The sequence below is a fragment of the Oryx dammah genome, unplaced genomic scaffold, assembly GCF_014754425.2.
Source record: "Oryx dammah isolate SB20612 unplaced genomic scaffold, SCBI_Odam_1.1 HiC_scaffold_29, whole genome shotgun sequence".
NCBI classification, from domain to species: domain Eukaryota; kingdom Metazoa; phylum Chordata; class Mammalia; order Artiodactyla; family Bovidae; genus Oryx; species Oryx dammah.
In genome coordinates this window covers 60,903,236-60,928,889 of record NW_024070213.1, presented here as the reverse complement: position 1 = coordinate 60,928,889, position 25,654 = coordinate 60,903,236, and the positions used below count along the sequence as shown (strand labels likewise).

Below are 25,654 nucleotides of genomic sequence, written 5' to 3'. Positions count from 1 at the left end.
CCTTTCTGCTTTTCCAATTAAATTTAAAAACAAGCTTCCCAATTTGAATAAAATGCTGTTGGAATTTTGACTGGACTGGAAGCACATTGAACTCATAAATTATTTGGGGGGAAGTTGACACATCTATACCTTTTCCTGATGTTCAGAAATTCCTGTTCCTGAATATTGTATCTTTTTACACTTACAAAAACTTTCTTTAATGTCTTACAATAAAATTTTATAATTTTCTATGTGAAGATATTATATATCTTTTGTTAAATTTATTCCTAGATCAGTCCTGGGTGTTCTTTGGAAGGAATGATGCTAAAGCTGAAACTCCAGTACTTTGGCCACCTCACGCGAAGAGTTGACTCATTGGAAAAGACCCTGATGCTGGGAGGGATTGGGGGCAGGAGGAGAAGGGGGCAGCAGGAGGAGAAGGGGACAACAGAGGATGAGATGGCTGGATAGCATCACCAACTCGATGGACGTGAGTTTGAGTGAACTCCGGGAGTTGGTGATGGACAGGGAGGCCTGGCGTGCTGCAATTCATGGGGTCGCAAAGAGTCAGACACGACTGAGCGACTGAGCTGAACTGAACTGAGGTACTTTATATTTTTGTTGTTGCTATTACAAATGGTAACATTTTAAGTCTCTATATGATGTCTGAGACTTCTTCAAAATAATTCAGGTTGGACTTTAGAATCATGTTAATGTTTATGGATTCAAAAAATAAAATTATATCGATAAGGATGCAGGAGTGGGGGAAGATACCAAATTAAATACTAACAGGAAAAGAATGAGCTAAATTATACTTCAAATGAATAATGAAAACGTGAAAGTGAAAATCACTCAGTCGGGTCCAGCTGTTTGCAACCCCATGGACTATACAGTTCATGGAATTCTCCTGGCCGGAATACTGGAGTGGGTAGCCAGTTCCCTTCTCCAGAGGATCTTTCCAACACAGGGATCGAACCCAGGTCTTCTGCATTGCAGGTGGATTCTTTACTAGCTGAGCCACCAGGGAAGCCCCAAATGAATAATAAAAGACATTGAATGGGAAGGAAAAATAACCCAATATTTAGAAGTTCTAAATATGTTTTTGGTTTAAAGATAAAAAGCACCACAAGTAAATATTGAACTCCAACAAGTAGATTGCTCTTTTTAAGTGCTATGGGTATAGGAGTTATAAAAATATGAAACATATTATGACATAAATGGTCTATAACTAATTGAATAAAATAAGAATCCATTAATCCATTCTTACAATAAATAAAAAATGAAGGGAATGAAAATTTCAACTTGTAAACATAGATGAAAGGATGGAGCTAAAAATCACCATTTGCAACCATCATAGTAAGAACTGATTTTAAAAGAATTATGAATAATTCTAAAATGAGTGGGTAAAATTTTGATGAGGAATGGGGCATTTATATAATATTGAAATATCCTGACAAATTACTTTTTTTAATATAAACATTTCTTTTAATGGAAAATACAATGTAAAAACAGTGCCAAAACTCAGAAGGTGTTTGGTGATAACTTTCTGTGTTTCTGAAATATGAAGATCATGATCTTTTTGATCATTGGTTTTACTTTTACTATTTTGTACAAGTATTAGGTGTTTATATTTGCTGTGAAATCTCCAAGCTGTATGATATTTAAAAAAATTTTTATTAGTGTATAAAAGTTACTTATTAATTACATAGGAAAAAAATTAGCTTTATAGTGGAGAAACATGGCAGACTACTTTAACCAAGGGTTCAAACTTAACATCACCAGTACTGAGATAAACTTACATCTGTGCCACTGATAGGATGCACTGAGAGGGACACAGTAATGCACTTCTATGTCAATTCTGCTAAAATGCATAACCTGGATCTGATCATGAGAATGGATCACATAATCCAAACTGGGGGACACTTTGCCTAACTGGCCTATACTCTTCCCTGGTGGCTCAGACAGTAAAGAATTCACCTGCAATGCAGGAGACCTGGGTTCAGTCCCTGAGTTGGGAAGATCCTCTGGAGAAGGGCATGGCAACCGACTCCAGTATTGTTGCCTGGAGAATCCCCATGGGCAGAGGAGCTGGGCAAGCTACAATCCATGAGGTAACAAAGAGTCGAACATGACTGAGTGACTAAGCACACACAGCACATACTCTTCAAAGGGCTTTCCTGGTAGCTCAGCTGGTCAAGAATCCGCCTGCAATGCAGAGACCCTGGTTCGATTCCTAAGTCAGGAAGATCCCCTGGAGAAGGGATAGGCTACCCACCCCAATATTCTTGGTCTTCCCTGGTGGCCCAGATAGTAAAGAATCTGCTTACAATGTGGGAGACCTGGGTTCAATCCAGTCCATGGGGTCACAGTGTCAGACATGACTGAGCAACTAAGCACAGCACAGCATACTCTTCAAAACTGTCAGAATTGTAAAAGATTTTTAAAAATTGTTACTGGAGTATAGTTGATCCACAACATTATTTTAGTTTCAGGTGTACAGCAAAGTGAATCTGTTATACATATACATATATCCACTGTTTTTTTTTCTATTTTTACTTTATTTTACATTACAATTCTGTATTGGTTTTGAGATTCTATTCCCGTATAGGACATTACAGAGTATTGAGTAGACCTCCCTGTGCTATATAGTCCTTATTAGTTCTCTATTTTATGTGTAGAAGTGTGTATGTGTCAATCTCATTCTTCTCATTTATCCCTCCCTCCCTCACCCCCTTGTAACCTGAAGATTATTCTCTACAACTGTAACTCTATTTCTGTTTTGTAGGTAAATTCATTTGTACCCTTTTTCTTAGATTCCACATATAAACAATATCATATTTGTCTTTCTCTGTCTGACTTACTTCACCCAATATGATAATCTCTAGGTTCATCAGTGTTGCTGCAAGTGGCATTATTTCACTCTTTTTATGGCTGAGTAATATTCCATTATATATATATATATGTACCATTTATGGCTAAGTAATACATGCAAAATCCTACTGTATAGCACCAGGAACTACATTCAATATCCTGTGATAAATCATAATGGAAAAGAATATGAAAAAGAAAGTATATATATACATGTATAACTGAGTCACTTTGCTGTATAGCAGTAATTAATACATTGTAATACAACTATACTACAATAAAAAATAAATTTAAGAAAAAAGAAAGCAGTATGGAGATAAAGAAAATGGTCAAGAAAGTGGTGTAAAAAGCTAAATTCTCATTTATCCTAACAGGAAGTTAATAAAAAATATCTAAAATTAATAAATCAAGAAATAACAGTATGAAGTATATTATTTAAAAATATAGTGATATATACCAGAAGAAATAACTGAAAGTCGAAAGCACTCATCTCTGAGGAGAAGCAATGCAGGTGGGAAACAATTGTATTTTCATTTTTAAGCTTTTGAGTAATAACTGAATTTTTAAACTAAGTATATATTACTTTTAAATTTAACTATATTAAATTAATAACTACATTACTTTAAAATTTTAAAAAATTAATAATCAGTTCTTTTTATTTTTTAATATAAATTTATTTATTTTAATTGGAAGCTTATTACTTTACAATATTGTATTGGTTTTGCCATAAAGGAGAAACATATCCAAAAACAGCTGGCTAATAGGAAGAAGATGAAATTAAACATTTATTAAAAGTACCAAAGTACACACCCATTTCAAGTAAGAATTAACAGACCCACATTCCTCAATAGTCCCTAAGCAACAGTTAATCACAGCACAGAACAGCTATTCACTTACATAAAGAAATAACATCAAAACAAGCTAAGCTGTTTTTAGTCTACTCTAACAGGGCAAGGAAGATTGATGCATTTTGGAAACATTGGCATCCAAATATGGCTAAAATAGTAGAGACTTAGCACCTAAAGGGAGTAAGCTTTGGATATCTATAACATCAACATGTTGGTTCTCTGATGGTGTCAGATAAGTGAGTTTAAGCAAGAAAGTTGATTGCTAGAAAAATTATAGATTATGCATTAGGATTAGCAAGACACCATCAATTTCAGATTTTTGTCTTCATTTCAAGGGCCATCAAACCATTTTTCTTTAGACTGCCTGGGCTGGTTTGGGCCAAGATCTAGTCAATATGTAGTCTGCCAGGGATGTAGGTAAATAAGACAGAGGGACAAAGAAAAACTGAGCATCCCAGCCAGCTGAGTATCGAGTGCGGGGATACACAGATGTCAGAGCGTGTTCCATGCAGTCGGTGACCAGGTTTAGGTTTGTGCTACAACCCAGCAGCCCTTGTTTCATGAGATCATGATCTGTAAACAAAAAGGAAAATGGTGGTTAGCAATCTTATTGTTTAGGGATTCCCTGGTAGCTCAGATGGTAAAGAGTCTGCCTGCAATTTGGGAAACCTGGGTTCGATCCCTGGGTTGGGAAGATCCCCTGGAGAAAGAAAGGTAATGGCAACTCACTCCAGTATTCTTGCCTGGAAAATCCCATGGACAGAGGAACCTGGCAGGCTACAGTCCGTGGGGTCACCAAGAGTCAGAAACGACAGAGCAACTTCACTTTCACTTTCAACTTATTGTTTATGTTTCTAAGATCCTGTTGCATGCAGTCACAGAAGTCTAACTACATTTCAGTTCCATCCACAAGAATTAGGCCTATTGGACCTATGCTTCCCAGTATAACAGCCACTAGCCACAGGTAGCTAATGAGCACATAAAACATAGCTAGTATGACTGAAAACTGAATTTTAAAATTTAATTAATTTTAAAGCTCAATTCTGTTATTGGAAAATTTTAAATATGTTTGGAACAATATAGGTATGTGAATCTACTTTTCAATTGGAAATTTTATAGCATCTTTATTGAGATAATTCACATTCATAAAAATCATCCATTTCAAGTATACAAATCAGGGCTTCCCTGGTGGTCCAGTGGTTAAGAATTCAGTTTGCTTGGATCCCTGGTCCAGGCAGATCCCATATGCCACAGGTAACTAAGCCTGGCCACCACAGCTACTGAGCCTGTGCTCTGGAGCTGGCAAGGCACAACTACTGAGCCTGTGCGCCTAGAGTCCGTGCTCTGCAACAGAAGAAGCCATGGCAATAAGACAACCACAGCACCCCAAACAGAAAGTAGGCCCTGCTCGCCGCTAAAGAGAAAGCCCATGCACAGCAAGGAAGACCCAGGGCAGCCAAAATAAATAAGTAGATAAAAATTTTTAAAAATCAAGTATACAAATCAGGGAGTTCCCTGGTGATCCAGTGGTTAGGATTCAGTGCTTTCACAGCTATAACTTGGGTTCAGTCCCTGGTTAGGGAATTGACATCCCACAAGCCAAGTGACATAATCAAATAATAATAATAAATAAAAATAAAATAAAATATACAAATCAATGACTTTTAGTTTATCCAGAATTATGCAACCATCACCACAGTCTAAGTTTAAAATATTTTCATCTTCCCAAAAAGAAGGCTTATACCCATTAGCAATCCCTCTCCCATTTCCTGCCAATCCACCCTTGCCCTAGGCAAATGGTAATCTACTTTCTGTCTCTACAGATTGCCTTTTATGGATATTTCATATGAATAGAATTATAGATCGTGGTCTTTTGTGACTGGCTTCTTTCAGGGAGCAAAGTGTTCTCACAGTCCATCCATGTTGTAGCACGTATCAGTACTTCATTTCTTTTTATTGCCAAGTAATATTCCATTGTATGGCTCTACCACATTTTGTTTATCCATTCAACAGTTGATGGACATTTGAGTTGTTTCCACTCTGGGGCTATTATGAATAATGCTTCTGGCAACTATCAATTGTATTAATCCAAATACAGAAGTAATTCCTGGGAAAATTTAATATCCCAGTTGAGATGCAGAGAAGGCAATGGCACCTCACTCCAGTACTCTTGCCTGGAAAATCCCATGGACAGAGGAGCCTGGTGGGCTGCAGTCCATGGGGTTGCTAAGAGTCGGACATGACTGAAGTGACTTAGCAGCAGCAGCAGCAGTTGAGATATGCTGTAAATGTAAACTACACATCAATTTTCAAAGACTAATAGGGAAAAAATATAAAATATCTTATCAATAACTTTTATATTGATAATAAATGTTAAACGATAGTATTTTGGATATATATATGGGGTTACCCTGCTTATTTAACTTATATGCAGAGTACATCATGAGAAACGCTGGACTGGAGGAAACACAAGCTGGAATCAAGATTGCCAGGAGAAACATCAATAACCTCAGATATGCAGATGACACCACCCTTAAGGCAGAAAGTGAAGAGGAACTAAAAAGCCTCTTGATGAAAGTGAAAGAGGAGAGTGAAAAAGTTGGCTTAAATCTCAACATTCAGAAAACGAAGATCATGGCATCCAGTCCCATCACTTCATGGGAAATAGATGGGGAAACAGTGTCAGACTTTATTTTGGGGGGCTCCAAAATCACTGCAGATGGTGATTACAGCCATGAAATTAAAAGACGCTTACTCCTTGGAAGAAAAGTTATGACCAACCTAGATAGTGTATTCAAAAGCAGAGACATTACCTTGCCGACTAAGGTCAGTCTAGTCAAGGCTATGGTTTTTCCAGTGGTTATGTATGGATGTGAGAGTTGGACTGTGAAGAAGGTTGAGCGCCAAAGAATTGATGCTTTTGAACTGTGGTGTTGGAGAAGACTCTTGAGAGTCCCTTGGACTGCAAGGAGATCCAACCAATCCATTCTGAAGGAGATCAGCCCTGGGATTACTTTGGAAGGAATGATGCTAAAGCTGAAGCTCCAGTACTTTGGCCACCTCATGCGAAGAGTTGACTCACTGGAAAAGACTCTGATGCTGGGAGGGGTTGGGGGCAGGAGCAGAAGGGGATGACAGAGGATGAGATGGCTGGATGGACCGACTCAATGGACGTGAGTCTGAGTGAACTCCAGGAGTTGGTGATGGACAGGGAGGCCTGGCGTGCTGCGATTCATGGGGTTGCAAAGAGTCAGACACGACTGAGTGACTGAACTGATATGGGGTTAAAGTAAAATGTATTAAAATTAATTTAACCTGTTTTTTTTTCCTTTTTAAAAAGTATCTACTGGAAAATATAAGATCATATATATGGTTCTCATGTATCTATTGGATAGCACTGATCTAAATTATTCTGATCTAGGGACAAATAAATGAACAATTTCAACTCCTTTAAATCATTAAATACATATATCCCTCCTTTTACATAAAGCCACTTCTTAGTAAATTCTCTTGTCCTTTGATTTCTATTGTCAAATATATGTACCCACAAGGGGAGACAAAGTCTCTAATAGTTTAAAACTTTAGGTAGAGAAGAGCTCAGAAAAGCAGCTGGTCACCTGACTTGTTAGGAATTGTAGTTCCCTAGCTTTGTATTCTGAGAGGCTCAGGAAGTTTTCTATCAGCCTTTCCTTGACCCAATTTATCTCCCCTCTGTGGACAGTCACCCCCCTAAGCCTGATGCACCCAGAAGGCAGGGCTGGAGGTCAGGAGTCTTCCATATGCACATTCCCCTTCTCCTTTCTCTGTACTGAGATATCACCCAAAGTCAAGGCCAGGGCTACTGCTACCTGCCACGGGCCTTTTTGTGAATGGGAAAAGAGAGCTGCTCCCTTTGGCCTTGGCAAGCTGCTAAATTATTTATGTGAAAAAAAAGTACCCCTTCCCCCGGAAGGTGCACCCCACACTAGTATGCATGACTTTCTTTTACTTAAAGGACTGCCCTCCCTCTTCCCCCAAAACCAATCCTCCTCCACTCCATGAAATTGAACCTTCTCACTCCTGCAAGACTCCCATGGCCTGCAATGAGGTCCAGCCTCTGGGAATGGCTGACAGTGCCCTGCAAATCTTGTCCTAATGCACTTACCTCTCCCCACCTATCTGCACCCTCCCTCCTCTCATAATAAAATGTGGAGTTTGTAGCTAGGCTGTTACCCAAAAAGTAGATAATACTGAATGCTCAACTAAGTGGGCCTCCCACACCAGCCCCTTCAAACTGTGGAGGGGCACCCCCTCACAAAATCCAGAGGCTCCACACTTCCAACCACATAATACCTCCCTGGTGCTCAGGTGTCCAGGCCCATAGGGGACAAGGCAAGGCAAGCTCTGGCCTGAGGCTGCTTGTATGGCCTCCTCCTCAGCCACAACAGCCATCACCACACCAACTATGAAGGCAATGGAACCTTCCTGAACCTTCCCTCTTGTCTTGGGAAGGCTTTATTGAAGGTGATTTATTCTTAGAAGATCTCCCAATCTCTCTACCAACCGCCTTTGCCCTTTTCATGCAAGATTATCCATCATGCCATTAAAAGAAAAGCTCACAGGCATCAAAAAACTTCTCTCCATAGGTCTCCTTAATATGCGCAGGGGTTTCTTTCCAGATTTGTTTCATTATCTCTGAGAACTTCTGCACATCTGTCATTGCTGTTTTGAAGTAGCCAGGTTCAACCATACTGACTTTCACCCCAAAATGTTGAAGCTCACGCCTAGAGGGGAAAAAAATCCTCAAGTTAACTCCTCCGATCGAAAGATACCACAATTTCAATGCTTTCAGGAAGAAAACAAAACAAAATGCTTATAAACACCTTTACTGAATATTTTAAAGGATAAAGAAATGGAGGAAAACAAAACAAAATTTTACACATCCCTAGGTGCAATAATTGGGATATGATTATACAAACTACCATAACCATTCAATTCCACATCCATTTATTTAACAGAGTTGTTCACTTTCAGCCATGTGCTATACACTGGAAAAATGAAGAATACAAGGAATAATAAGGAAAATTAATGTTTTTATGGTATCTACTGGGCTAAGTGTTTTGCATGCACATTCTCAGTAAATTAAGACTCTGCTCACCACCCCTGAAAAGCCCACAGTGAGTGAGTCTGATAAATAAGCAAATAATTGCAATACAAGTCAAAAGAATTATAAAGGCAAGGTATTCAGGGGGCTACATAAGTAGAAGTAGAAAAGAAGATGTAGATTTTCTGATGGAGTCAAAGAAGGCTTCAGTAAGGAGAAAATGTTTCAGTTGAGCCTCCAAGGATAAAGAGGAAATTTCCAAGTGAAGAAAGAGTGGAGTGGAATACCATACTGATGGAATTACACACACAGAAGCAGGGGGCTGTGAAAAATTACAGTGTGTTCAAAGACTGCAAGAGACCATTAGTGGAATATGATGTGGGCATTAAATTGACAAGTCACTGGTCACTCCAGAATATTTGGGTTAGTTCAAAAAAACATTTTCAAAAGTATTCATCAGGGGGCTGTGTATGTATCAGGCACTATGCGAAGTGCTGCCTTCACCAAGTGAAGTAAGATGGCATTGTGCACCCTGTGAGGTATTCTTTCAGTACTCCGGGACAGTGATGAGGGCTGCTCCCTGCTCTAGAGGTTGCAACACCTTGCTAGAGAAGATGAAGCCCAAGCTAATGTCAAGGAGAAATGTTTGGAGCAGTGTTTCATAAGAATATAAAACACAAAGCATCATGATCCTTTAAAGCAATGAATGGTTCTCAAAGTGTGGACCCCAGATCAATAGCATCAGCATCTGGGAGCTTTTAGAATGCAGACTACTGAGCCCAAGTCTAAATTTACTAAATCAGAAACTCTGGGGATAAGAACCAACAATCTGTCCAAAGTAGCCTTCCAGGTGACTCTGAGGCATGCTAAAAGTTAAGAACCACTGCTCTAAAGGAAAACCCTCCCTTATCAAACCAAAGCCTAAAACCTTTCAAGTTAAAGCTTCAGAAAGCGATTCTCCAGGTACCTATGTGTATTGGAGAAGAAAGAGGGGTTAGGCAAGCCAGGGGTGCTTTGGCCCTTTGCATTTCACTTCCCCTTGCAGCTTTCTCATACATTCCCAACACACCACATCTCCATCCCCTTTAAAACTCTAACTCAAATGGGGGACAAAACTTCCTTTTTCTCTTTATCCTTAGCATAATTAAGGCAAATGGGAATTTCCTACAGGAACTAAATAATGATTTAAAGGTTGGAAGGGCATGACTTCGCTCTTGGCCTGGGAGTCCAAGAGGCATGAGCAGTGGTAAATCAGCAGGCAGTGGCCCCATGGAGGTGGTCAAAATGTTGGATAGGCAGGAAGCCAGGAAAGATGCCTGCCATATAGTAACAACTTATGTAATGTCCTTGGTTATTTCCCTACTCCTTTCCTAAGCAGATAATATGATATGCACATTGTATTAGATATATACCAGACATGGCATGTGGTAAGTTAAATAATGACTCCCAAACATATCAGGTCCTAATCCCTGAGACCTGTAAAGGTTACCTTATGTGGCAAAGACTGCAAGTTTGATTGAGTTAAGGATCTTAAGCTAGGGAGACTGTGCCAGGTGCTCTGGCTGCATCCTAAATGCAATCACAACTGTCCTTATAAGAGAGGCATAGGCAGATCCAAAGACCAACAGAGGAAGAGAAGGCAAAGTGACCGTAAAGGCAGAGGCTGATGTGGCCACAAACCAAGGAATTCCAGCAGCCACCAGAAGCAGGAGGCAAGTAACAGATTCTCTCCTAGAGCCTTCAGAAGAACATGGCCCTGTCAACAACTGACTTTGGCCCAGTGATGCTGATTTCAAACGTCTAGACTCCAGAACTGTGAGAGAATAAATGTGTGCTATTGTAAGACACCATGCACCATAAATTACTTGTGGAAACTTATTACAACAGCCATAGGAAGTTAATTCATGGTGTTTGTAATATTCGTAGCTTGTTTCTAAGAGAAACTGCCCCTAGAGTCAGCCTCTGCTAAAGGAGAGTCTGTGCAGCACTATTCTGTTCCATGTGACAGCATCCTCATGTCTACAGCTGGCATGCCCAGGAAGGGTCCTTAACGGGAGAAGAGCCCTTCTTAGGACTGGACAGTGACTCAGCCTGTTATTACCAAGATGGCCATGGCAAATTACTGAACCTCTCTGCCTCAGTTTCCCTAGACATATAATAAGGATAAAAATAATTTCTTCCTCACTGGGTTGCTATGAAAATTAAATGATTTATTAGATGTAAAATACTCACAGCAGTATTTTATTGATTTTTCAATAAAAATCAAAGACTACAAATCACATCATGTAGTGTCATACAGAACACACACAAAAAAATGATCTCAGGCCCAACAGGATTCTCTGGCTCAGAAATTAAAATATGAAGGGAACTATAAAAAGTAGGAACCGCTGATAGAGGAGCAGGAAGCTGAAATGAGGTATTTTAAAAAGCCAGGAGGTAGAGGCAGGGCCATTAGAGGGTTGTGGCAAACCAAAGTTATAAGAAAGAAAAGAAACCATTAGATAAAGAGAAGATATACAGAATAAAGGGATGAAATAAGTTAACTGGAAGCAGATGAGCACCAGAAAGAGTTGCTGTGAAGAGATGAGGACAGGAGGAAAGAGGGGACCCTCTCTTCAGAAATAAAATTTTACCAAGGATATATCGTGAGAGTTAGAATGTGGTGTGGTGACAAGAGACAGAGACTTGGTCAAAACTCGCGTCTGCCAGATCACCGTTGCTGCAGGTGAACTCTGAATAGATACCAAATCTGAGCCTCAGTGTTCTGCATAAAACAGACTAGCAATAATATCTAGTAAACAACAATATTTGATTATTATCTAATAAATAATATCTAGTAAACATATTGGAGAAGGCAATGGCACCCCACTACAGTACTCTTGCCTGGAGAATCCCATGGATGGAGGAGCCTGGTGGGCTGCAGTCCATGGGGTCGCTAAGAGTTGGACACGACTGAGCGACTTTGCTTTCACTTTTCACTTTCACTCATTGGAGAAGGAAATGGCACCCCACTCTAGGGTTCTTGCCTGGAGAATCCCAGGGACGGGGGAGCCTGGTGGGCTGCTGTCTCTGGGGTTGCACAGAGTCGGACACGACTGAAGCGACTCAGCAGCAGCAGAAGTAAACACAGCAGGCTTTGGAAGTGATGAATAAGATAACATAGGTGAAGGCGACTAGTAGGTCGTGGTGACCAAGATATATTTAAGTGCTCAGTGGTTGCTTTTGTTTGTTTGGGGGTTTCTTTGCCACTTTATTTTTTTAATTGAGGGGTAATTGCTTTATAGAATTTTGTGGCTTTCCGTCATACATCAAAAAGAATCAGCCATGTCTCCTCCTTCCCACATCTCCCTCCCATCTCCTTCCCCATCCCACTCTTCTAGATGGTTTTAACTTTAGAGTCTTACCTCAGAATATCTGAGAAGGCTTCCACTCCATACTTGGAACAACAGTAGACTGCTCCAAAGAAAGCAATTCTTCCCAGAATGCTGGAGACATTGACAATTCTCCCCTGTGCTCTCCTTACCAGGGGAAGCATGCTCAGGGTCACCTCTATCACACCAATGAGGTTCACCCTAAGGGTATCCTTGCAGGTCTCAATCTTCACCCACTCAGCATAGCCATGTGAGTGAAAAATGCCTGCATTGTTGACCAGACCCCAGAGCCCTAAAACAATAAAAATCAAAGCAGGAGTTTAGTTTCAGACAAAAATGACAGACTTCCACCTTGATCAATCTTTCTGTTGAAAACAGCTAAAAATGCTAGACAAAATATACTTTTTCAGTCTTAAACAAATCAAAATATGTATTTTCAATCTTAAACACATCTATCAGTAAGAAAATAAAAGAAGGTCAAGCCAAAAACAAAGAGAAGGCAGGAATCCAGGGAAGATAAACAGAACCCTAATGATAGCTTTTGATTTGAGGGAATTTGCCAAACAGTGTGAATTGAACTTCAGTATTTATAGCATCAAAAAATATACACAATTAGAAGATATGAAGTCCAAGGCCCACTAAGGTAGGGAGTCTAGTAAAAAGACTCTTTCTGGATTAAATGGCTATATTATCACTTTAAGGATGAAACAGAAAGTACTTCCAAAGGACTGAAAGTATATCTTCTTGTCTTGAGCTCTGGAGTTGAGGGAGAAGAAAAGAATCAGTCTCAAGGACCAAAATGAAAAGCAGATTTGGTGAAAATGAGACAATAAGAGTTCTCCTTTAGATTTGGTGATTTTGAGTTTCCAGGAGAATTTCCAGTTGATAAAACCAGCAAGTAGTTGGAAATTCAGGTGTGATGAACAAGAAACAATTTAGAAATCAAGGGCATAAAGGTAATAGATTAAACTAAGTGTAAATGAGATCCATTCAACACCTGTTGAGCCCTTAACATGTATCAGACAATATGTTACAAACTGGGAATACAGTGATGGTTAACAGAGATCCATGTCCTTGAGCACACTCTCTAAACATTAACAATAATAATAACAATACAGTAGAAATAAACCACTATGTACAGCACAGAGGCTATAACTAACCATAACTTCTGACTCTGGAGTCAAGAACATCCTCAGGTAGGAGTAATATTTTAAAATCAGTTTTCTAATTTAAAGCAAATTAAAAAAAATAAACATTCTTCAATCCAAAAAAATAATTTTATTACTATTTTAGAACTCATTGGATGAATAGATATCTAGGAGGTCCAATTATCAGGACCTAAAGAATCATAAAACAAGTAGAGAAAGAAGAAAGGGATCAAAGAGGATTTGGATAATATCCAGAGAAAATGAACTTTAGAAAAGTGGATTTATCCATAATTGCCAAAAAATGTAAAACAACCAAGATGTCCTTCAGTAAGTGAATGGATAAACAAACTGTAGTATATACAGTGGAATATTATTCAGTAATAAAATTAAATGAGTACTCAAGCCACAGAAAAACACGGAGGGACCTTAAGTGCATATTGTTAAATGAAAGAAGCCAGTCTAAAAAGCTACATCCAACATGATTCCAATCGCATGACATCTGAGAAAACGCAAAACTATGGAAAGAGTGGGGACAACAGAGGACGAGATGGTTGGATGGCATCACTGAATTTGAGCAAGGAGATGGTGAAGGACAGGGAAGCCTGGCGTGCTGAAATCCATGCGGTTGCAAAGAGTTGGACACAAATGAGTAACTGCACTACAACAACATGGAAAGAGTAAAAGGCTACACAGTTGCCAGGATTTGGGAGGAGGTGGGGAGAGCAGAGGAGATGAATAGGTGGAGCCAAAGGATTTTTAGGACACTGAAAGTATTCTGCATCATACTATAATGGTAAATACAGGATATTTTACATTTGGCAAAACCTGTAGAACCATACAACACAAAGTGGATCCTAATGTAAACTATAGACTTTCATTAATGCTAATGTATCAATATCAGTTTATCAATGTAATAAATGTACCACACCAATGCAAGATGTTACTCATAGGAGAAACTATAAGAGGGGGTTGCATATGGGAACTCTGTGCTTTCCAACTTTTCTGTAAATCTATCACTGCTCTAAGGAATACTGCCTATTAATTACAAAAAATAAAATGAAAACTTATTTTAAAAAAAGAAGACGATCAAAGTCTGGCTTCAAGGAATGTCTGTATTTTAGATGGTAGCCAAGGGAAGAAGAAGCAGATCCTTAAGAACACCTTGAAAATTCTTCAAACATAAAGAATTGTGAAGAAAAGAATTGTGGTTGTAAATACTTCACTTGCAAGGTGAGATAACAGCCTGAAATCTACTGGGTTCATTTTTCAATGCAAACATTGTTAAGGAAAAAAAACACCGCCAAAGATCACAACTGTCTTTCAAATGACAAAGCCAGTCTTTCAAGCCCTGCTTTTGAAATTATATATATGTAATATATATGCACATAAAATGTTAACATCTTCATGCCTGAGTAAATGAAAAGAGAAAAAACTTCCCCATACCTCTGTCCCCAACACGCTCCTTCACCCACTCAGTGGCCGCAGCGATGCTCTCTGTCTTGGTGACATCTAGAATCACTGTCTGCAGCCTGTCTGATGTCTGGTTCCTCAGCTGCTCGGCCCCCTGCTCTGTCAGACACCCAGCCAGGACCTTCAAGCCTCGCAGGTCCAACTGCCTGGCCAGCAGGTTCCCAAAGCCTGAGTCACAGCCCGTGATGAAGACGAACTTGTCCCGGAGGTGGCTCACCACCTGCCTCTCTCGGTACCAGCGCAGGAGGTAGTACAGGACCACGAGGACCGCCAGGCAGAGCCACATGGTGAGACGACCTCCTTCAAAAGAAAAAGAACAGCTTTCATTTTATTCCTTCCTTTTTTCTTTAACCAGTATTTACTATGTGCCAACCATTGCACTTATTTGCTAGGACTCTGTACTAACTAACACATGGTCCTACCCTCTAGCCACAGTCTAGAGAGGGGAGTCAGGGAAGTAACCAAACAACTGCATTGCAATGTGGTAGGTGCCAAACAGAAGTATACACAGTCTGATGGAGCTATAAAGGAGAGTGACCCACTACCTGCTAAGTAAGACCTAGCTTCACAGAGGCAATAATTTTTGAAATACTTCCAATCAAATAGTTAAAGAGTTCAAAAAGTGGATAAGGATGAAATTAGATTCCAGGCAGCAATAATGTGTACACAAATGGAGGGGTGAGCAGCATAAAACTTCCTGATACCTACAAGCAGTTTAGGTGATGTAGAGAGCATATGGAACAAGAAATGGAAGGTGAAGTGGTAAAGGGTCAGACCAGGAGGGGTCCTGTAAACCGCACGAAGGAATCTGGATGTATGTTATAGTCAACAAGGGTGTGCCATTAGAAGGTATTAAACTGAAGGCTAAGATGGCCAGATTTAGCTTTAGAAAGATATGTCTCACAGTGGGAATGAAGGATGGATTAAACAGGGGTATGATGAAAGCAAAGAGGTTAGTTAAGAGATCTAACAGTTTGGTGAGACATTGTAGCCAAAGCAGTTTGTAAATATAGACCAATCAATCATATGCATTGTTGAAATGAATGTTCAGAGATGCCTACACTTCTATACGTAGTTCTAGAGAAGCATCCACCTTTTGGGGGCAATCTGTAGTTTCTGGCTGAACTAACACATGACTCGTAAAGTCATGTGCATGCTCAGTCACTCATTCGTTTCCGACTCTGTGCAACCGCATGGACTGAAGCCACAAAGCTCTTCCGTCCATGGGATTTCCCAGGCAAGAATACTGGAGTGGGTTGCTATTTCCTTCTCCAGGGAACCTTCCCAGCCCAAGGATCAAACTCGAATCTCCTGAATCTCCTGTGTCTCCTGCCTTGGCAGGTGGATTCTTTAACACAGAGCCACCTGGGAAGTCATAGATAGAGGTCAAAGATGGGTGTAGGGGCTTCCCTGGTGGTCTAGTGGTTGAGAATCACTTTGTAATGTAGGAGACACCAGTTGGATCCCTGGCCTGAGAAGATCCCACGTGCCATGGGGCAACTAAGCCTGAGCACCGCAACTTATGAGCCTGTGCTCTAGAACCTGAGAACCACAACTACCGAGCCCACATGCAGCAAATAATGAAGCTTGCATGCCTGGAGCCCATGCTCCACAACAAGAGAAGCCACCACAGGTAGAAACCCACGTGCCATAACCAGAGAGTAAGCCCCCGCTCACCGCAACTAGAGAAAGCCCAAGTGCAGCAACGAAGACCCAGATCAGCCATAAATAAAGTTTTTTTTTTTTCATAGATGGGTTTGGGCCCACTAGGACATCACAAGGCCTACACAATGCTTACCTTAGCTTGGCTTTAAGGTCTCCCCAGTGCTCTGGTCCCAAATTTCTTTCTTAGCCTCCTATTTTACCACTCTCTTTTGCACCCTACTCTTTAGCCGTAATAAGCACTTTTCAATAACCCACACAGTACAGGCTTTTCATGCCCCAGTATACAATTCTGTCTATAATTCTTTGCCAGCTCTCATCCATTTGACAAATAATACTCATCTGTTAAGACTCCACTGAATCATTTTCATTCAACAACATCAATTCAACATCCACTATGAGTCAGACACAATGTTAAGCACTGATACACAAAAGTGAACAAAACAAGATTCCATTATGCATTGAATTCATGGTCCAAGTGTAAAGACTGACAAGAAAACAATGCAATATACAGTCATCCCTTGGTATCCATGAGGGGTTGGTCCCAGGACCCTTCACAAATACCAAAATCTGAGGATGTTCTGTCCCTTATGTAAAATGACATAGCATTTGCATATAATCTATGAATATCCTCTTTAAATCATCTCTAGATTACTTACCATACCTAATATAATGTAAATTATATGGAAATAGGTGAAAATACAATGTAAATGCCTGTAATTAGTTGTAAATGTGGTGTAAATGCTATGTAAATAGTTGCCGGCATGAAGCAAATTCAAGTTTAGCTTTTTTGGAACTTTCTGGAAATTTTTTTCCTAATATTTTTAATCTGTGGTCGGTTGAATCTGCAGGTGCAAAACCCATAGATATGGAGGGCCAACCATAATAGAAGTAAGGGCCAGATGCTGTTGGAGCATTCAGGAGAGGCTTCCAAGTCAGTCCAAGAACTGAGAGGTTTCCTAGTGAGGATAAAGTATAACTTGAGATCAAAAGCATAATAAAATTATAGTAAGAGCAGCTAACACTTGCAAAGCATGTGCTGTATTACAGGTCCTGTTATAAGCATTTCATATATATTAAGTCATTGAATTTTCATAACAGCCCATTAACGTAGGTCCTATCAATATCCCTGTGTGTCAGTTCAGATGCCAAGACAGAAACAGACATGCAAGGCACACACTGGGGGAAAATACCTAAAGAGACTAAAGGTGGAAAGTGCAGGAGTAGGTGCCAATACAGGTCTGAAACAAGAAAGAGAAGGAAAGTTGGATTTAAAAGGAAGAAACTTAAACTGCAGTTCAGCCCTGAGAAACTCTCAGCTAGGCCAACGAGGGTCCTTGAACAAAGACTGCCCCGTAGAGTTCTACGTTGTGCTGAACTGGTTGGAACTTTCAGTTCCACCTCCTGACCTCCAGGGAGAGGACAGGGGTTGGAGATTGAGTTTAATCACTAATGGCCAATGACTTAAGGGGCTTCCCTGATAGTTCAGCTAGTAAAAAATTGGCCTGCAATGCAGGAGGCCCTGGTTCGATTCCTGGGTTGCGAAGTTCCCTTGGAGAAGGGCATGGCAACCCACTCCAGTATTTTTGCCTGGAGAATCCCTTGGACAGAGGAACCTGGCGGGCTGCAGCCCATGGGGTCACAAAGAGTCAAACACTACTGAGCGACAAAGCATACAGTGATTTAAATCAATTATGCCTAGGTAATGAAGCCTCCACCAAAACCGAAAGGATAGGGTTCAGAGAGCTTCCAGATGAACATTCGGAGATTCAGGGAAGGAGGTTTGGAGAGGGCAGAGAAGTTCTGTCGTGTCCACCAAGTTCTGTGGTGTGTCACTAAGTCGTGTCCAGCTCTTATGACCCTATGGACTGTAGCCCGCCAGGCTCCTCTGTCCATGGGGTTCTTCAGACAAGAATACTGGAGTGGGTTGCCATTTCCTTCTCCAGGGGATCTTCCTGACCCAGAGATTGAACCCAGGTCTCTTGCATTGCAGGCAGATTATTTACCAAGTGAGCTGCAAGGAAACCCAGACCTTGCCCTAAGCATCTCTTCCGTCTAGCTGCTCCTGAGTTATATCCTTTTATAATAAACCAGTCATCAAATAAGTAAAATGTCCCTCTGTAAATTCTGTTAGCCACTATAGCCAATTAATCAAACCCAAGGATGGGGTTGCTGGATCCTTGAATCTACCGTCTGTCAGAAGGACGGGTGATAATCTGGTCTTATAACTGGTGTCCAAAGTGAGGGGTGAAGAGAGTAGTAGGCTTATAGGACTGAACCCTTAACTTGTGAAATCTAATGTTGTCTCCTTGTCATTAGCATCAGAACTGAGTTGAATTGTGAAACACCTAACTGGTGTTGCAGAGAATCATTTTTTTATAACTAGGTCCAGAACTGTTGAAGGTAGAGGTGAATAGAACTTGAGGAGCCAGTGAAGGGGAGAAAACAGTGGATAGAGACATTGAATGCTCCCTCCCTCCTCTTCTCTTTCTCTCCTTTTCCCTCCTCCCCCTGTCTCCATATTCTCTCCCCTCCGCCAAGTTTTCTGCTCTCTCCAGTAGGAGCCCTGTGTTCTCTAGGCAACTGCCTCTGTTCTGCCCAGTCGTCATTCTCTGGTGCACTGTACTAACAGAGCTTCATCCTGCCTGTCTGTTGACTAAAAGGGTAATTTCCTGATGCCATTCAAAGATGAGAATCCATGTCCCCAGTGAAGAGGAAGCTTGGAACCCACAGCCTTTCTATGTATTACTATTCAACCACCACATAGTAAGACTAAACTTGAAAAAGAGATATGCCAGGCCAGGCAGAATCCCAAAACATAAGCCAAAATTGAACATGAATCAAAAGCCTTGAGATGTCTTGACTATTTCAAATATCTATATCCCTTGACCTGACCATTTTCTGAGGCTCTATCCTGTGTTTCTAATTTCCTTAAGTACTCTCCAGCCAGATGTTGAGCCAGATAGTCAATATATCCAAGATAGAACACATATTTTCTCCTAAAACTGTTTCTCCTCCAGGATTCCCAATTTCTATTTGTACTATTTTTAGTCTTAAGGCTCTGACACTTTCTCTTCATTGCCCCATGCATTCCCTCCAGAGATGAGGCTGTAGAATCCAGCTGTCTATCTGGAGCACCTGTCCCCTACCCTTCACTCCCATGGTCACACCATTTGCAAGCCTTCAACATTCAGTACCTCTTGCTTGCCCTATCATAGGAGCATTCTCACCATCCCCACAGTGTTAGTCCCTTCTCGCCTCCCCACAGTGCTGTCTGAGAATTTTCCTCAAGCACAGCTCTGTTGATGTCACTACTTGAAAAGTATGTACTGTGCTTAGTCACTCAGTCGTGTCCCCTTTGCAACCCCATGGGCTGTGGCCTGCCAGGCTCCTCTGTCCATGGGGATTCTCCAGGCAAGAATACTAGAATGGGTTGCCATGCCCTTCTCCAGGGGATCTTCCCAACCCAGGAATTGAACTGGGATCTCCTTCATTGCAGGCAGATTCTTTATCAGCTGAGCTACTAAGGAAGCCCCACAGAAGAAACATATTTCAACATAATAAAGACCATATATGACAAGCCCACAGGCTTCCCAAGTGGGAAAACATAGGGAAAATTCCTTGATGTTGACCTTGGCAATAATTTTTTTGGATGTGAAACCAAAAGCAACAAAAGCAAAAATAAGTGGGACTACATCAAACTAAAAGTTTCTACACAACCAGAGAAACAATCAACAAAATGAAAAGGCAACCTATAGAATGAAAGAAATATCTGCAAACTGTATATCTGATAAGGAGTTAACATCCAAAATATAGAAGGGACTCATAAAACTCAATAGCAAAATAAACCCAATTACAAAAGGGCTCCAGGAGTTGGTGATGGACAGGAAGGCCTGGCGTGCTGCGGTTCATGGGGTCGCAAAGAGTCAGACACGACTGAGCGACTGAACTGAACTGAGAGATTCTGAGTAGACATTTTTCCAAAGAAGTCATAAAAACAGCCAACAGATACATGAAAAGAAGCTCAATATCACTAATCATCAGGGAAATGCAAATCAAAATCAGAATGAACTATCACTTCCTGTCTGTTAGAATGGCTGCTATCAAAAAGACAAGAGTTAACAAGTGTTTCCAAGGATAGGGGAAAAGAATCCACCTATGTCAACATTCCCAAGGTTGAACAACTAGAACAACCTTAAGAGGTTGGGAGAAAGAAAGAGAAAGCCCAGGAGAAGTCTCAGGGCAGTACTGAGGGCTAGGCTCTGCTTAGCAGGTGTCTTCACTGAGCCACCTCCTTGGACTGAAGACTCTCAAATGGAAACACAACTCTGTAGGTGTTTCCTCTGAGCCTTTTCTTTACCAAGAGCAAAGTCATTAGCCCATTCTGTCTTGGAGACTTCATCCTAAGACTATCTACAATGAACTGTAGAGCTCATCTGGCCATCCCCCAGCCTGAGATTCCCTTACTGCTCTTCCCACTTAGCAGAGTGAGCTTTTCTCTAAGGGAACAGTGTTTGTTTTTGTGGATGGGGCCATGTAAGCATGAAAGGAAAGGGAAAATATAGCAGAAGAGGAAAGAAAGGTAGAAAAAGGTGTGGAGAAGTAGAGGGTTCCAGGGGCTCCAGGAGAAAGTAGAGATGGCTTAATCTCTGCCTAAGCACCCACCAGGATGTCCCTTCTTTGTCTCTCCTCCCGCCATCATGAGTCTTCAGAGCCCATCCTCACCAGCCCAGGTCTTGTTCAGTGACAGGGCCCCAGGGAGGAAGCAGGAAGGTTTGGGGCCCCATGAACTGACCTCTCTGGATGCCTTGGAATCTGGGTTGAACACAGGGTCACTAGCCACTGGTATGGATATTAGAAATATTAATATTGACTACTACCCCTGATTGGTTTCTCTAAAACTTGAAAATCCCAACAAAAACTAGCCATAATACTGTGTCATCTATCTCTCAGTAGAGCAACCATAAAAACCTGAGGTTGGCAACCTGTCCTAGGGAGGTTGGCAATCCTCAAGGTTAGGCTCGCTGCTAAACTGGGCTTCCCCACCTAGTCACTGTACTTGGTGTGTGCCGAAGACTCTCACATCCAAACCTGGAGGTGTTTCAGGCTTCTGTAACTTTCCTCTTCAGCAACTATGCAGAGCAAGGACTTCCCCGGTGGTCCAGTGGTTAAGATTCTGGCATTCCCAGGGCTCAGACTCAGTCCCTGGTCAGGGAACTAGATCCCACAGACCATAACTAAGAGCCCTGACACTACAATTAAAGACCTCGTAGACTACAGTGAAGACCCAGTGCAGCTGAATTAAAAATATATATAGTGCAGAACACATTCCATTTCTCAGAACACTTTTTTTGGAGTCTGTTATACCAATGAGACTCTTGGCTAATACTCTGCCTACCTTTCCTTTTATTCCTTTCCAATCTGCATGAGTTCCCCTGACCTCAACCCTGATTTTGTGGATAGCACAGAAATATGAGCATGTATTCTGAAGTCAGATTACTTGGGCTCAGATCAGGCTTTACCATTTACTTGTGTAGCCTTGGGCAAGTTAATTAACCTCTCTACCTGTGCTGTTATTGTGCATGCTCAGGCGTGTCTGATTCTTTGCCATCCCACGGACTGTAGCCCGCCTGCCTCCTCCGTCCCATGAGACTTTTCCAGGCAAGAATACTGGAGTGGGTTGTTATTTCCTCCTCCAGGGGATCTTCCTGGCCCAGGAATCGAACCCCGATCTGCTGCAGCTCCTGCACTGCAGGTAGATTCCTTCCCCGCTGCACCATTAGGGAAGCCCTCTATCTGCATGCTCATTTTCAAAATGGGAAAAGGACCCTTCAGTGGTTTGTTGGGAGAGTTTAAGTGAGTTAACACATGTAAAGCACTATGTAATTTCTAGATATTATTAGGGTTACTTTGGTGGTTGTTGTTTTATTATTGCCATTTTAGACTTTTATCCCTGAACCCTGCATCTTCCTCCAGGTCTTATCAGAATCACTTTTTCAGTGTGTGCAACTCCAAGCACTGCAACATCCTTAGTCTTTTCTATATGCTTTTTATCACTACACTGGGCCATACTAGTTCACCCTGACCTTCAGTCTCAAGCAGAGGACCTGTCTCTCTGCAATATAGCACAAGGCAAAATAAGGAATAGCCTTTATTCTCTTTTTTTAAATCTTCAGATGTGGGTTTATCTATAAGGTTCAATCAGTCTAGTCACTGATCCTAAGAGTGAGTCTATCAACAACACACGGATTCATGGACTGATCCATTGTGACGTTCTTTGTCCTCACACTGGGCATACAAACTAGGTATTACTTGTAAAACAAAGAATGTTGCCCACTATCCAGTTCTACAAGGATCAAGTCATTAACGTCTGTAGTCACTGACTGGCAGGACACTCTGAAAAGAATTCAGGATGAAGAATGTGATAAGGCATTTTATACTTTGGAAAAATAGATGCCTTAGTTCGAGATATCTCAGGTGGAAAAAAATTTAACAAACCCAGATTTTTGCATCTTCTCATACAGAAAAAAAAGCACTAAGATCATTAACTGAGGACTTCCTTGGTGGTTCAGTGGTTAAGAATCTGCCTGCCAATGCTGGGATACAGGTTTGATTTCTGGTCTGGGAAGATCCCACATGCCACAGGGGCAGCTAAACCCATGCGCCACAACTACCGAAGCCCACGCATTCTAGGGCTTGAGAGCCCGTCCACCTTAGAATCCCTGCTCTGCAACAAGAGAAGCCACTACAGTGAGAAGCCCATGCACCATAACTAGAGAGCAGCCCCTGCTTGCCACAACTAGAGAAAACCCACATGCAGCAATGAAGACCCAGTGCAGTCCAAATAAGTATATAAACAAATTCTTAAATCTTTAACTCAGATATCTGACCCTGGTGGTGCAGTAGATAAGAATCTGCCTACCAATGCAGGGGACATGGGTTCGATCTCTGGTCTGGGAAGTTTCCAGGTACAGCAGAGCAACTAAGCCTGTGCACCACAACTACTGGGCCTGCACTCTAGAGCCTGTGCTCCACAGTGAGAGAAGCCACCACCATCAGAAGCCTGAGCACCACAGTGAAGAGTAACTCCAGCTCGCCGTAACTTAGAGAAAAAAAAAAAAAAAGCTTGAGCAAAGTAACAAAGACCCAGCACAGCCAAAAATAAAAATTTTTTAAAAAGAGTTCACAAGAACAATCAAACATTGCTATTGAACAAATATATATATTCAATTTGGAAAAAGCAATTTATCATTATCTACCAAAGATAATGATCCACCTTCCCTATACCCAAAGATTCCAGTTTAGGTATATAACAACAAAATATGTACACCATAAACATTACTTGTGATAGCCAAAAGCTGGAAACAACCCACACATGCACAAACAGTAGAATGGATAAATAAGTTGAAATATGTTCATACAATGGAATGCTATACAGTGACAAAAACAAACTATAGCTACACAGTTACATGAATGAGTCCCACAAACATAATACTGTGACACAAAAGAACACATACTACATGATTCCATCTACACAAAGTTTTAAAATACAAAACTAATCTATGTTGGCACTTCCTTGACTGTGCAGTGGCTAAAATTCCACACTGCCGGTGCAGGGGGCCAAGGGTCAATCCTTGGTCAAGAAACTAGATCCCAATGCCACAACTAAGACCTGAAGCAACCAAATAAATAAAAATAAATATTTTTAAAGCTATAAAAAATTTTTAAAATTAATCTATATTGATATTAATACAAATCATATTACTGGTTACTTTGGGGGAGGAGGTAGGGTTCATCAAATGAGAATGGTATTAACGGATTATCTACGGTGCTCATAATGTTCTATTACTTGACCTGTGTGGCTCTAACAGAAATGCAAATTTTGTGAAAATTCATTGAACTGTCACCTGTGTGTTTTCCACTCAAATTAGAAAAATTAAAATACCACCTTGGGGCTGGTGCACTGGGATGACCCAGAGGGATGGTACGGGGAGGGAGGTGGGAGGGGGGTTCAGGATGGGGAACACGTGTATACCCGTGGCGGATTCATGGTGATGTATGGCAAAACCAATACAATATTGTAAAGTAAAAAAATAAATAAATAAAATAAAGGCTAAATAATTTTTTTAAAAAATACCACCTTGATTAAAAAGAGAAGAAAAGAAACAGCCTGAAGAAAATCACTTCTGCATTTGTCCTAAAATCCTTATCAAGAACCCCCACATTTATACACTGTGTAAGATCCCATATGATAAATCCTGTCATGCATTTAGTATCAGGAAAGATTTTGTCTTTTCTAAGTAAATAGTATACTATTGATTCTTTTTAAATTATCTAATTTTTCCATATTATCTTAGTGGTTTAAGGCCAAATTTAATGTTCAGTCATAGTAATTCTATTAGTCCTCATAAATAGCATTTTTTCTTCTCTCTTCTCTTTCAACACGTTGATTTTCTTTCTCTTTTTATGTTTCCATTTGCATTTTAATAACTTCTTTTGTGTATGTGTCTTTTACTATAGATTACCTCAAACTCTTTTTGAAGATGCTACATTTGTCCAAGAATAAAATCTAACAGATTTGCCAACCTTAGTCTCATCCCAAAAGCTGACTCAATTCCTCTGCCAAGTGGGAAAAAAATTAGCAAATACTCCAGTAGTTGATACCATGTACTGGCATATATATACACATATATCTATGTATAATATGATAAAATGTATATATACACATATACATAAATCATACTTCATTTCATATCAGTATATGAGACTCCACAAAGAGAAAGGACAAATGTTACCTGAGGAATTTTTATTTGTGAATATACATCACATTTCACCTACCTTTGGAATTTTACTTCTTCTCTGTTCTCCGCAGGATTAGAAATGTAACAAGAGAGAAGGAATCATGGGACTATTAAAACCTTGTTTACTGGTCACATGGGTTAAAAAAGAGAAAGAAAAAAAATTTCACCACTCCCACTGCAAAGAGCTTGCTCATAGTAGGAAATGGGGGTAGGGTTAGGGCAGGACAGAACTAGATCACAGAGCTTCAGCAACACAACTCTCAGGGCTTAATTACATAAAGCTGCTTTTGCTTATCCCAAAGTTCACGAACTTACTCCACAGCTCCCAGCATTAACTAAAAAAGAGCTGGTTTTCCACACGGTCAAGATTCCCAGTTTACAGAGCATATCCAAGGGGTCTTATGTGTAAGTATAAAATCACTGT

The 25,654-nt window shown here is 40.6% G+C and overlaps 1 protein-coding gene across 2 annotated transcripts; it reads right to left on the bottom strand.

Moving 5' to 3' along the window:
- Positions 1-3,605: 3,605 nt before the first annotated feature.
- On the bottom strand, positions 3,606-25,361 carry LOC120857465 (17-beta-hydroxysteroid dehydrogenase type 6). 2 transcript variants are annotated; one of them, XM_040232992.1, is made up of 5 exons: positions 25,268-25,361; positions 14,741-15,067; positions 12,183-12,441; positions 8,295-8,458; positions 3,606-4,268 (listed from the first exon to the last, which is right to left on the bottom strand). In XM_040232992.1, the coding sequence occupies exons 2-5, from the start codon at positions 15,051-15,053 to the stop codon at positions 4,051-4,053; spliced, it is 954 nt and encodes a 317-aa protein (XP_040088926.1). In that variant the 5' UTR covers positions 15,054-15,067; positions 25,268-25,361; the 3' UTR covers positions 3,606-4,050. The 2 variants fall into 2 exon arrangements, with proteins under 2 accessions (XP_040088926.1, XP_040088927.1); XM_040232993.1 differs by lacking the exon at positions 25,268-25,361 and adding an exon at positions 16,566-16,833.
- Between the last annotated feature and the right edge of the window lie 293 nt (positions 25,362-25,654).

What these genes read in the sequence shown, in the direction of transcription:
- LOC120857465 (XM_040232992.1), bottom strand. Translation starts at nt 15,053, where the DNA reads ATGTGGCTCTGCCTGGCGGTCCTCGTGGTCCTGTACTACCTCCTGCGC. An exon ending in GCCTTCTCAGATATTCTGAG is followed by an intron (nt 8,459 to 12,182) that starts GTAAGACTCTAA and finishes TTTCCCCTCTAG; the next exon opens with GCGTGAGCTTCAACATTTTG. An exon ending in AGAGAAGTTTTTTGATGCCT is followed by an intron (nt 4,269 to 8,294) that starts GTGAGCTTTTCT and finishes TTTTGTTTACAG; the next exon opens with ATCATGATCTCATGAAACAA.